A 14,309-nucleotide genomic window follows, 5' to 3' on the forward strand; every position below is an offset into this window, starting at 1 on the left:
TCTCTCTCTCTCTCTCTCTCTCTCTCTCTCTCTCAAGAAGTGTGGAGTTTGTGCTGTTATTGGCCGTTGGCATGTGTGGACAGTTTCTCTTTCACAGTGAGGGAGAATAAACGCTGCTCAGGGCTCAGGCAGGAAGTAAAGTCTGCCCACTCAGGAAATTCCACAGGATGAGAGAAGCTTCCAGACGCAGGAAATTTCCCCACTCAAAAGTGTGTGTCTTTGTGTGTTTGTGTGTGTGTACAATCCTGCTCTGATCAAACATTCACTGCCCATCTAAACTGAATTCAGCTGGACACACATGGATGTTTAGACCATGATGACGATGATGAGGAGCAGTTAAAGGTTTGAACCCTAAGTTGATGTCTCACTGAACACTGAACGGCTTTTCACATGAATTTAGATGTACACCTGTGTGTGTGTGTCTGCGTGTGTGCGTGTGTGTGTCTGAGATCACACTTAGATCATCCTTGTCATATTTCACTATTCATCTAAAAAAGCACTTTATGCCTTATGCATTCAATATAACGTGCAGATTTAATTGTGTTTTATTTGTGTTTAATTATGAAATGTTTGCACATTACAATAACAGACACAAACACAAAACTGCCTCTATGGATCTGATACATTGAATGCTTATATTGTGTTTGATTACTCAATGCAGCAGTAGAGTGTGCGAGTCTGTTAAAACGTGCATGCGTACACACACGCGCCCGCACGCAGACAGACAGACCGACACATACACACACATACACATACACACACACACACACACACACACACACACACACACACACACACACACACACACACACACACACACACACACACTTCCTCCACAGGAAACCGAGGAAGTATTTTTCTGCCCACTTTGCACATTTCCTTTTTCTTTCTGTGTTTTTTTTTTATTTTCCTTCCTTACCACACATGATACTGATGATGGTTTGTTCTCAAGACTCAAACCAGAAGCACAAACACACACACACACACACACACACACACACAAACACACACACACACACACACACTTACTTAAAGTGTTCTTAGAAACTCTGTAAAACCAGGAAATGGCACAGAGCCAATCAGATTGGTGCGTTATACAGCGTTTGACACTTTTGTGTGTTCTACTGGTTTTTCATGGACTTTTCTAGATCACAGGAGTTCAGTAAGCAGGAAGAGGAACTTAAATTAACAGAAACGTTTGAAAGAACTGGAAAAGCAACTTCACTTATCCTGAATAAACATCTGTGTGGTCACGGAATCAGAATCGTCTCATCTCCTCAGTCAACTTCAGTCAAACAGAGAGGGGAAAAAAACACAACAACAACAACAACAACAACTGTACTGTAAAGGTAGATGTTTAGTTTCAAACAGGAGTTATATATTGATCAGATCAGATCCCAGAATCACGTTCAGCATGATAACACAACACAACACATAAATATACACAAACATACCACATACACACACACACAAAATAAATCTCTCTCTCCTTCATGCACCCTCTCAGATTTCATTTTCCAACAGGACTTGGCACCTGCACACAGCGCCAAAGCTACCAGTACCTGGTTTAAGGACCATGGTATCCCTGTTCTTAATTGGCCAGCAAACTCGCCTGACCTTAACCCCATAGATAATCTATGGGGTTCTGTGAAGAGGAAGATGCAATATATCAGACCCAACAATCCACTATCAGAGCAACCTCTCATAACAACTGAGCATTGCCACAGACTGATTCCATGCCACACCGCATTGCTGCAGTAATTCAGGCAAAAGGAGCCCCAACTAAGTATTGAGTGCTGTACCTGCTCATACTTTTCAAAGCAAAATGTTGATGATATTCTAATTATATGATCAGCACCTGTACATAACTATATACATATAATCTAAACCAACTCAAGTGTCTGTGTGTGTGAACATATTGGTGAATGTGCATGTGAGTGTTCGTATGTGCGTATTAGAGTTTGTGTGTGTGTGTGTGTGTGTGTGTGTGTGTGTGTGACTCACGCAGGTGTGCAGGCAGTCTTGTTGGTTCCTCTTCTGTTCTGGCATTTGCTGAAGTGGGCGGGGCTTGGCTTGGAGAGGAAGTGGAGTTTGGCAACGGACTGGCAGCAGGACTGAACGTGCTCCTCTCCTGCTGAACAGGCGTACACAAACACACACACACACACAATTACTATAGACACAAATACACCCGCTTTCATTAATATGTGTGAACATAAATTCTAAAGAAGTGTCATAAACTTCCATAAAACATGAATTAAAATGTAGTAAAGTGAAAAACTGAAAGATTAAGCTTTATTATTTAATCACTTTGACACATCAGAACTTCAGGTTACCCCGAAGACAGAGGTCAAACTGAGGTCAGGCTACACATAAGCTGAAGCTCTTTTCTGAGGAACAACTGTGAGGTTCAGGTAGGGGTGGGCAATGCGATCATCCTAATAACGCAAATCATGACCTTTATAACAGAAAACCACGATCAACAATCTGCATTGCGATCTTCTTTATAACTTTAAGTTTCAGGTTGAAACATGCCCAAATTACCTTATTATTTGTACAGCTTTAAACACTACAATGCATTAAAGAGTCAGCTGTCAAAATGGGAATTAAAACTTAAACTTTATTTCAAATAATACAATTGTAATCAGCAGACCATTAGATAATATTTGGGTGCTCAAAAAATGTGAAACAAAAAAAAATTAAAAAGTGTTATAATAGAAAATCTCTATTATAATGATGATTTTTTTATGTGCAGCAATGTCCTTAGCTTCAAACTGCATCTTAACCTGACTGCCTCAGTCGCTTTCCTTCTTTTGTTTTCATTGTAATTTTCGACTGCTTTCATGCGTCGAGACTTTATAAGATCATTTTATTCATTGGTTGACAGAAAACACAAAACGACAACAAAAAGCAGAGTTGAGTGTTTATGTACATTTAAGTTAATCTCTGCTTTATTAGTGTACGTTTTTATTAGTTTGTGTTTTTACTTTGCTTTGCGTGAAGTTAAATGCACTTGTTTTGTACTTTATAAGAGATCACAATCTATATGATTCGCTTAAAGTGAATCATGGACATCTCCAAGAACGACCACAATATAATATCTTCAGATCGCCCACCCCTAGGTTCAAGTCATGGATCTGCATTAGGATAAAGCTGATGGAAGACAATTGTTAATTTATGATATGTTTTTGGGTTATGGTTAAGCTCTTAAAGGAAATCAAATAGATTTCTGTGTTTAGGTAAAGTTAATTTCACTTCTCACAATTACTGGTGATTTTTATTCTCAATGCCCTGCAGAAAATGAGAGATTTCTGTTTATACAGGGTAACAGTGATGCTTGTATTGAGAACTGAAATTATTAGTCACACATTTGTCTGTTTCCAGGGTAAAACTAAAGGCTGGGAAACAGTACTTCCCCAAACACTTACAAGCTCCAAAATGACACCACAGGCAGATTAAATTAATGATCACTGTTACAGTTCCAAGGAAAGCATGCAAAATCAAAACGGATAAAAGCATTGCTCAATGAACACGTTTACATTTCACTTAAGTTAATTCACTGCCTGATGGAAGAAAATCAAACAAAGCAAATGGATATTTCTACAAGTGAAACACACTTGTGCTAAATCTGAAATATCAACTGAGAGAAAAATGCTGAACTCTAAGAGAACTGAAACCTGAATGAGCCTGAACATGAAAAAAAAACTTCAAAAAATGATGATTATTGACACTACAATAGACTGTGAATGAAAATAATCAGAAGAATTTCTGATAAGAGATGTGAGGGTCCTGTAAAGAGTGAGGGGTGTGAAGGTTTTTGTAAAGACTAAGAGATGTGAGGGTTCTGTAAAGTGTGAGAGACGTAAGAGAAGTGAGGGTTCTGCAAAGAGTGAGGTGTGTGAGAGTTCTATAGAGAGTAAAAGATGTGAGAGATCTGTAGAGTAAAAGATGTGAGGGTTCTGTAAAGAGTGGGGGTGTGAGGGTTCTGTAAAGAGTAAGGACTGTGAGGGTTCTGTAAAGAGTGAGAGCTGTTAGGGATCTGTAAAGAGTGAGAGATGTGAAAGTTCTGTAAACAGTGAGATAGGTGAGGGTTCTGTAAAGAGTGAGAGGCATGAGGGATCTGTAAATAGTGAGGTGTGTGAGAGTTCTATAGAGTAAAAGATGTGAGAGAGTTCTGTAAAGAGTAAAATATGTGAGGGCTTTGTTAAGAGTGAGAGATGTGAGGGTTCTGTAAAGAGTGAGAGACTTAAGAGAAGTGAGGGTTCTGCAAAGAGTGAGGTGTGTGAGAGTTCTATAGAGAGTAAAAGATGTGAGAGAGTTATGTAGAGTAAAAGATGTGAGGGTTCTGTAAAGAGTGGGGGTGTGAGGGTTCTGTAAAGAGTGGGGGTGTGAGGGTTCTGTAAAGAGTGAGAGGCATTAGGGATCTGTAAAGAGTGAGAGGCATTAGGGATCTGTAAAGAGTGAGAGATGTGAAAGTTCTGTAAAGAGTGAGATAGGTGAGGGTTCTGTAAAGAGTGAGAGGCATGAGGGATCTGTAAACAGTGAGGTGTGTGAGAGTTCTATAGAGTAAAAGATGTGAGAGAGTTCTGTGAAGAGTAAAATATGTGAGGGTTCTGTAAAGAGTGGGGGTGTAAGGGTTCTGTAAAGAGTGAGTTGTGTGAGGGTTTTGTAAAGAGTAAGAGGCGTGAAGGATCTGTAAGGAGTGAGAGATGTGAAGGTTCTGTAAAGAGTGAGGAGTGTGACGGTTCTGTAAAGAGTAAGAGGTGTAAGGAATCTGTAAAGAGTGAGAGGCATGAGGGATCTGTAAAGAGTGAGGTGTGTGAGAGTTCTATAAGGAGTAAAAGATGTGAGAGAGTTCTGTAAAGAGTAAAATATGTGAGGGCTTTGTTAAGAGTGAGAGATGTGAGGGTTCTGTAAATAGTGAGAGATGTGAGGGTTCTGTAAAGAGTGAGGAGTGTGACAATTCCGTAGAGACTAAGAGATGTGAGGGTTATGTAAAGAGTGAGAGATGTAAGGGTGAGGCACAGAGTGTGGGTTCTGTAAAGAGTGAGAGGTGTAAGGGTTCTGTAAAAAGCAATGGTTCTTTATTCTGTTTATTTGAGAGGGGTGTGAGGGTTCTGTAAAGAGTGAGAGGCGTGAGGGTTCTGTAAAGAGTGAGAAGTGTGAGGGTTTTATAAAGAGTGAGAGATGTGAGGGTTCTGTAAAGAGTAAGGAGTGTGACAATTCTGTAGAGAGTGAGAGGCGTCAGGGTTCTATAAAGAGTGAGAGCTGTGTGGGTTCTGTAAAGAGTAATGGTTCTTTATTCTGTTTATTTGTGAAGGGTGTGAGGGTTCTGTAAAGAGAGAAAAGTGTGAGGGTTCTGTAAAGAGTGAGAAATGTGAGGGTTCTGTAAGGAGTGAGAAGTGTGAGGGTTTTGTAAAGAGTGAGAGATGTGAGGGTTCTGTAAAGAGTGAGAAGTGTGAGGGTTCTGCAAGGAGTGAGATGTGTGATGGTTCTGTAAAGAGTGTGAACTGCGTTTTATGGCTTATTATTGCAATAAAGAATAAACAAAGAGATTAACGCTGAACGGTACACTCCAAAAAATAAAGGTGCTTAATGGTTCTTCACAGAGATGCCATTAAGGGTTCTTAGAAGAACAGTTATTTCATGTTTTTTTTTATCATCTAAAGACCAATATGTGAAACAGAAATGTTCTTCAGATGGTAAAGGCTCTATATGAATCCATTCAGCCAGAATTGGTTTGTTACACCTTTTCTTTTTAGAGTGCATAATATTCAGTCTATATGACCTGTTGCACTACATTAGTTAACTGCAAGTTATTTCCCATAACCGTGTTACTACAAACACACTGAACACAAACGTAAACACAAAGACATTTTGCGCCTGGACGAGTAGAAGAGCCTTCTGAAGCTCATGAATCTAAGTTCTTACAGTTTTTCTATTAAACATTATGAAGATGTCATAGAGAAATAATCTGCACTGACAGAAGAGAAACACATGTTAAGGCACAAAGTCTTCTGTACTGTTTATTTATGATCTTCATGTTTCCGTGACTCTGTTACTAAATAACTAATACAAACCAATCTAAACGTGTTCGGTGTCCCGGGTGGGTCAAAGTCCTTACACAGACATTATATCTAATATAAAGTTAAAAAGCGTGTAATAAACTCTTTCACGTGGATTTCTACTTACTTCTATTTTTTAGAGAACTTGTCACGCACGGAATCAGTCACAAACTCAGCGTGGATGTGGGTCGTGTCACTTGTTTGACACACGCACAAATAAACATGTATCAGACATGACAATATTAATTCGTCAGCGTGAAAAACACGCTTAAACTAAAGTCACGGGGGACATCAGGCCCGATCGATAACTGATCAACTCAGCAACAGATGATCGATCATCGAACACGCGTGACAGTGAGTGACCCGCATCCCACGAGCCACCTTCCGTGACCCCACTCATTCACGCACGCAACAACAGAGCAAGAAGAAGCAGAATTACCTTAATAATAACCTGCGCGGGGGAGTCGGACATGTCGCGCCGAAATTCAGGAAGTTCGCGTGTTTCCACTTTCCTCTCCCGTGTTTTCCGTGAAATAAAGCCGCACAACCACTCGCGTCCAAATGGATAATATTCCACGCGCGACAAACACGCGGTTTTAATTCGCTGGTGGACGCATCGGCCTGGCCTCGCCCCGCTCGCGACGCTTCAACTTCTTCGTTTTGTTGTTAGTAAAAGCGCAAACAGGCGCTACATTGCGGCAGCGCGATGGTTAACACCTTCCTGGAAGCGTCGCTCTCAGGAGCGCGCCGCAACGCGCAACCCCATTGATCCGGACGCGCCGCGGCCAAATGACGTGGATTCCAGGCAGTGCGCGCCGCGTCTTAAAGGGAAACGCGGATTACAGAGCACCGATCCCGAATCAGCTCAATAATCGTGCAAATGAAAAGAGACACACATATTTATCTCTCACGACACACTGTTTCAAAACAACTTCACAGAAAAATGTGTATTTGCGGCCGGGTGTGTTTGTGTGTAGAATGAAGATACGTATGCATATGAGTGAATAAAGCACAGTCATAATAAACAATCGGCTTATGTTGTTTCATAAATACAATACGTTCATGTATGTATCTGTCATGAAATATACAGAATGATGTCAGTAATGCTGAAAGAGTTTTTTTTAAACTAGAGTGTTTTTCAGGTGAAGTGCGACATCTGCTGTTCAATACATTACAAGTGCAACGTGCTGAATGTTATTACTTTAATGATTTTATATTATTCATTTATTATGTATTGTTTTATTTCTGTATGTGCACAAATCTTATAAGTTTCTACAATCTTATAAGTTTTTACTATAAACAGCTATTTAAGATATCAAAAGTATGCAAGAAAATGCTACTGGAACTCACCGGTGCTCTTGAATGCAGGATTGCTATTTCTAGGCAAGGCAAGTTTATTTGTATAGCACATTTCATACACAGAGGTAATTCAAAGTATTTTACATATGAGAAAACAATCTAAGGGAAAAATCACATTACAAAAAGATACATGAGAATTCAAAATAGCAATTAAAAGAAAATAAATCTGTAACGTATCTCTGCCCTTCAATGAAGTGATTTATAAACAAGTAATAATACTTTAAAATCTATTCTAAATGTAAAAGGAACCAGCGTAAGGACCTGAGCACTAGAGTGAACTGCTCAGATTTTTTTGGTTCTGGTCAGAATTTTGGCAGCAGCGTTCTGTATGAGCTGCAGCTGTCTAATTGTCTTTTTGGGAACCCCAGTAAAGGAATCCAATGCAATAATAATAATGAAAGCATGAACAAGTTTCTCCTATCTTGAGACAAAAAATCTCATTCTGCTATATTTCTGAGGTGGTAGTAAGCTGATTTGCTTATCGCTTTCACATGACTACTGAAATAAAGGTCAGACTCTTTTTCATGTCTTAAGACCACTAAGGTATGTGTTAACCTTGATAGTTTCATCTTTATTTCCAAATACAATGACTTGTCTTTGTTTACCTGGAGGAAGATTTTGATGCATCCTGTTAATTTCATCAGTGTACTGGCATTGGGAGTCAATGGGGCTGTTGGCATTAGGTGACAGGGCCAATCTGAGTGTCATCTGCATAGCTGTGGTAAGCAATTTGGTTCGTTTCATTATCTGATATTTTTTATTATCTTTATGAGCACAGTCTCTGTGCTGTGATGCTGACGGAAACCAGATTGAAAATTGTCCAGATAGCCATTTGAGTTTAGGAATTTGTTTAGCTGATTAAAAACAACCTTTTCAATAATCTTGCCTATAAAAGGAAGATTTGAGATTAGTCTGTAGTTGCTAAGCATGGTTTTCTAGGTTACTCTTTTTTAGGAGAGGCATAACAACTGCCGTTTCAAGCGACTCTGGAAAAGTGCCTGTGAGCAGAGATGTATTTATTATTTTTAAGAGATCAGTTTCTAAACTTTTTCAGAAAGGATGTGGGGAGTGTGTCAAGGCTGCAAGTTGATGATTTAAGATGTTGTACTGTTTCTTCTAATGTTTTTAACCTCCTAATACCCGATCTTTGGTTTGTCTTTTTTCCGATTTCTACCAGCCATTTTGGGGTTAGGAAGAACCAATAAATATAATAACCAAATATTTTTCTTTGAACATGAAGCAGTGTAATTGTCCATGTTTGTGTAAAGTCTCACATGACTTTACATTAAAAAACAAGATGTTTAAGATTTCACAGTTATTGCCTGTGTATGTACAATTAATTGATCACATGCTTATACACAGCTGTGATAAAAATGTGGGATAAAATTTTAGTGACAGAAATAAAATAACAAAATAACAAGTCAGAAAACAAAATAACAAGTCAGAAAACATAAGACAAAATCTACAATATAAAACTCACACACTATTTGCTTCACTACCCTACTGAAAAATACAGCTAAGACCAGCTTAAAGGCCAGCTTGGTTTTAGCTGGTATTGCTGGTGTAGCAAACTATTCAAGCTGTGTTTTTAGACACTTTTTAAGCTGGTCTAGCTGGAAGACCAGCTGACCCACAGGCTGGACCAGCTTTGCCAGGCTGGGAGTGGGAGGACCAGCTTAAACCAGATACTGCCACCTTAAACCAGCTACCAGCTTTTGCTGGTCTTAGCTGGATTTTTCAGTAGGGTAACGCTATAACCTCTTTCTATTTTGTATAAATAAAAAGCAGGCTAAGGCACGCACATCAATTTAAATAGGGTGCTCGACAAAAAAAGCGTAGTAGTAATGATGCAAAGTCGGCAACACCAAAGCTCCAAAAATATCAAAAATATTTATTAATTAAAAACAGTGCTAGGCATCAGGTAACGTTTCGAGCACGCAGGCTCTTCATCAGACAAATTAGCCCAGCTGCTCAACCACTATTTATACACAAACCACCAGGTAATGAGGTGTCACATGTTCAAACCAAATTAACAAAAACAAAAATTAATTCTTATATATAACAATGAGAAATTATAAATGACAAAATAGAATAAAGGAGAAAATAATAATGAAAATAAACGAAAACAACTGAAAATGCACAATGCACAAAACAAACAGATACCAAGTATTGCGTAAATCACAGCTGATAACCACAAAAATGTCAAAAGTATAAAAACTTGTATACATTAAAGAAAAGGACGAATATCAAATTCTTCATTTAAACCTTTTGGTGACAATGTGTTTAATGTGTAAATCCAGTACAGCTCTCGCTGTAAAAGTAATTTATTAATGTCACCACCACGGCGTGGATATTTAACTTGCTCAATGCCAATGTACTGCAGAGTGGAAACAGAGTGTCTCAAATCAGCAAAATGCTGTGCAACCGGACTTTTTGGATCGCGATGTCTAATAGCACATCGATGTTCAGAGATACGAGTTTTTAAAGGTCTGCTGGTTTTTCCAATGTAACACAACCCACAAGGGCAACGCAAAAGGTAAATGACGTTAGCCGTCTTACAAGAGATAGTGCCTCTGATCTTAAATATTTTTCCCGTGTGAGGGTGTGTGAAAGTCAAAGTCTTGTATGTGAAATTGCACTGTTGGCAATTGCCACATCTGTAATTTCCATCAGGTATTTTATTTAAGAAATGACTCGGTGGTTTCAAATCAGCTCTAACCAAGATATTTCGGAGATTGGGTGTTTTCTTATACACTACACGGGGAGGTTTTTCAAAGCATTTCTTAAGATTAGGATCACTTTCCAAAATATGCCAATGTTTCAATAAAACCTTTTGAATGCTCATAGAGACGGGCGAATATTGGATATAACAATTCAAACGCCGGTCGACTGTTTTAGTGTTCTTAACAAGACTCTCATGTTGTGAAACATCTTTAAAACGAGTGACCGCAGACTGAATCCACTCTTCATTGTAAGATCTTTGTCTAAATCTCTCTGATAAAATTAGAGATTGTTGTCGAAAATCGTCATCACTACTGCAAATGCGGCGGACCCGACTCAATTGGGAAATAGGTAACGACCGTTTTAAAGATATAGGGTGATAGGATTGTCCATGTAATATAGTGTTACGGTCAGTAGGTTTTCGATACAGGGTGGTTTCAATGCCCAATGCAGTGTTAAGAACAAGTACATCCAAAAAATTCATTTTCTCATGATGAAATTCCATTGTGAATTTTAATGCATAGCAGTTATCATTGACCCAACTATGAAATAGTAATAGTTCAGGTTCAGTACCACTCCATATCATGAAAACATCATCGATGTATCTCTTCCATAAGACAATATGTTTAAAAAAGTCATTGATCTCAGGCTTAAAAACAAACTGATGTTCAAATAACCCACAGAATAAGGATGCAAAACTAGGAGCCATCTTAGACCCCATGCTTACCCCTGAAATCTGCAAGTAGTAATCTGACCCAAACAGGAAATAATTATATGAGAGTACCAATTTGGCCAACTCAATCAAACATGCAGTACTAGGAACTTGACTAGGACGTTGATCCAGAAAAAAATTAATAGCCTCTAGCCCTCCCAGAAAAGGAACATTGGTGTAAAGTGATTCGACATCCATTGTGACTAAAAGTACCGGACACTCAGGTAACGTCACATTCTTAATCAGTTGAATAAAGTCCATAGTGTCTCTAATGTAAGAGGGTAAAGAAGTTACCAAAGGTTGTAAATGAAAATCAACAAAAGACGAAATTTTTTCTGTAAGTGACCCTATAGCTGCCACTATGGGTCTGCCAGAAGGAATGTCCTTATAAGGTTTATGAATTTTAGGCAGAGTATATAATACAGGTGTGATCGGATGCTCAACAACCATATATTCATATTCATGTTTGGTCAGTGAACCTGAATCAACGAAATGTTTTAAAGTGTCATGTACAGCTACTTTATACTGGGCCAATGGATTCGTATTCAACTTTTTATAAAAAGCTGTATTAGACAATTGTCTATGAATTTCACTTTCGTAGCTTTGTCGATCCAAAATGACCACAGCTCCACCTTTATCAGCATTTTGTATAACTATAGACGAGTCATTTTTGAGTGATTCCAATGCAGATAATTGTGACTCCGTCAAATTGTGTGCAAGTTTGTACTGCCGTTTAGATTTAAAAATGGACCCAACATCGTTTTCTACAAGCCTACAATAAGTGTCCAATGAAGCATTTCTGTTTTTGAAAGGAACAAATGTAGATTTACCTCTAAAATCAGACCGATGTTGTGCACTGTATTCCACCTTAGAAGAATCACCATCATTGTCCCGTGCTGCGGATGTAGTGTCCGACACGGACACTTCTGAAGCCATCGAATGAGTCTGTAGTGAGCCGTTCTGTCGCCCATTAAAAAATTCTTTAAGTCTCAAATTACGAAAGAATTTATGCAAATCAATGTAAGTGTCAAATTCATTACAGTGTGTTGTCGGTGAAAACGAAAGTCCTTTATTTAGGATCGTTAAACAATCTTCAGAGATCACTTTACTCGATAGATTGATGACATTGATCACTTCTGTGTCGTTCTTCGTGTCACATATAGAGATCTTGCGGGAGTTCTTTTTACTCCTCCTGCATTTTTTCTTGTGTTGCGAGAGGTGTGAGATTGGCGTCCGTCTTCTAAAAAACATTGAGATAGGGACAGATTGCTTGAATCGGAGTCCCGATCTAATGAAGAGGATGATTGTGCAGAGGAGTATCTCTTTTCTTCATATCGTAAGGATTTCCGAGCACCACGAAAGGTGGATTGTGTCGATGAATAAGATTTGAGATGTGATCTCCACTGATACACCCGATCGTTAGCATAATCTACAGCATCTCTGTTAAACTTGCTCTTCTTAGAAGCGATGATCTCCTTTTTCAATTCCGCAATGCGTAGATTGCATTCAAGTAGCGCTGAATCAAGTTGTTCTTTATCAGAATATTCCACAGATAGCTGAGTTCTAACATCCTCCATTTCTTTCCGGATGGTCACCAATTGTGTAGAAATCTCTTGTATGGTCAACGCCATTAAATCAAATGCACACTTATTGAGAATCTCACACCATTTGTCACAAAAACTGACATTGTCCTTGCCGATAATAGGGCTCTTGATAATCCTTAGGCCGCGTGGTATTCTCTTCACTCTCAGATAGTCACTCAACGTGACTCCATGGAGATATAGTTTAGTTTCCCTCTCAAGAAGTCTTTCCAGAGTTTTAGTAGAAATTTTTGAGGAGTCCTTAATGGCATTGTCATCAAATAACATATTTGTCATATTTCCTAATTGAGTCGGGTCCGCCGCATTTGCAGTAGTGATGACGATTTTCGACAACAATCTCTAATTTTATCAGAGAGATTTAGACAAAGATCTTACAATGAAGAGTGGATTCAGTCTGCGGTCACTCGTTTTAAAGATGTTTCACAACATGAGAGTCTTGTTAAGAACACTAAAACAGTCGACCGGCGTTTGAATTGTTATATCCAATATTCGCCCGTCTCTATGAGCATTCAAAAGGTTTTATTGAAACATTGGCATATTTTGGAAAGTGATCCTAATCTTAAGAAATGCTTTGAAAAACCTCCCCGTGTAGTGTATAAGAAAACACCCAATCTCCGAAATATCTTGGTTAGAGCTGATTTGAAACCACCGAGTCATTTCTTAAATAAAATACCTGATGGAAATTACAGATGTGGCAATTGCCAACAGTGCAATTTCACATACAAGACTTTGACTTTCACACACCCTCACACGGGAAAAATATTTAAGATCAGAGGCACTATCTCTTGTAAGACGGCTAACGTCATTTACCTTTTGCGTTGCCCTTGTGGGTTGTGTTACATTGGAAAAACCAGCAGACCTTTAAAAACTCGTATCTCTGAACATCGATGTGCTATTAGACATCGCGATCCAAAAAGTCCGGTTGCACAGCATTTTGCTGATTTGAGACACTCTGTTTCCACTCTGCAGTACATTGGCATTGAGCAAGTTAAATATCCACGCCGTGGTGGTGACATTAATAAATTACTTTTACAGCGAGAGCTGTACTGGATTTACACATTAAACACATTGTCACCAAAAGGTTTAAATGAAGAATTTGATATTCGTCCTTTTCTTTAATGTATACAAGTTTTTATACTTTTGACATTTTTGTGGTTATCAGCTGTGATTTACGCAATACTTGGTATCTGTTTGTTTTGTGCATTGTGCATTTTCAGTTGTTTTCGTTTATTTTCATTATTATTTTCTCCTTTATTCTATTTTGTCATTTATAATTTCTCATTGTTATATATAAGAATTAATTTTTGTTTTTGTTAATTTGGTTTGAACATGTGACACCTCATTACCTGGTGGTTTGTGTATAAATAGTGGTTGAGCAGCTGGGCTAATTTGTCTGATGAAGAGCCTGCGTGCTCGAAACGTTACCTGATGCCTAGCACTGTTTTTAATTAATAAATATTTTTGATATTTTTGGAGCTTTGGTGTTGCCGACTTTGCATCATTACTACTACGCTTTTTTTGTCGAGCACCCTATTTAAATTGATGTGCGTGCCTTAGCCTGCTTTTTGTCGATTTCATTAGCACAGCACTCGCGTTTGACTCCAGTGTTACGGACTGATTTAATACACCTGTTGGCGTCATTATGGCTGAGCCACAAGCTGAGCAGTCAAGAACATTTGAATTTTCTGATGAAGACATAGCTCGAATACTCATGAAGGACTCGTTATTTGATGACAATGCCATTAAGGACTCCTCAAAAATTTCTACTAAAACTCTGGAAAGACTTCTTGAGAGGGAAACTAAACTATATCTCCATGGAGTCACGTTGAGTGACTATCTGAGAGTGAAGAG

The 14,309-nt window shown here is 38.6% G+C and overlaps 1 protein-coding gene across 2 annotated transcripts in view; it reads right to left on the minus strand.

Moving 5' to 3' along the window:
* etv6 (ETS variant transcription factor 6) overlaps positions 1-6,900 on the minus strand; it is an 18,718-nt gene extending 11,818 nt beyond the window's left edge. Inside the window, exons 1-2 of one of the 2 annotated variants that reach the window (XM_065264136.2) lie at positions 6,505-6,900; positions 2,005-2,131 (exon numbers count right to left, since the gene is read on the minus strand). In XM_065264136.2, the coding sequence (XP_065120208.2) occupies positions 2,005-2,131; positions 6,505-6,537 (160 nt within the window). In that variant the 5' untranslated portion in view covers positions 6,538-6,900. Of the gene's footprint in view, positions 1-2,004; positions 2,135-6,504 lie in introns of both variants that reach the window. The other variant, XM_065264135.2, reaches the window with a different exon arrangement.
* Between the last annotated feature and the right edge of the window lie 7,409 nt (positions 6,901-14,309).

This window comes from Paramisgurnus dabryanus, chromosome 1 (genome assembly GCF_030506205.2).
Source record: "Paramisgurnus dabryanus chromosome 1, PD_genome_1.1, whole genome shotgun sequence".
In the NCBI taxonomy this organism is placed as follows: domain Eukaryota; kingdom Metazoa; phylum Chordata; class Actinopteri; order Cypriniformes; family Cobitidae; genus Paramisgurnus; species Paramisgurnus dabryanus.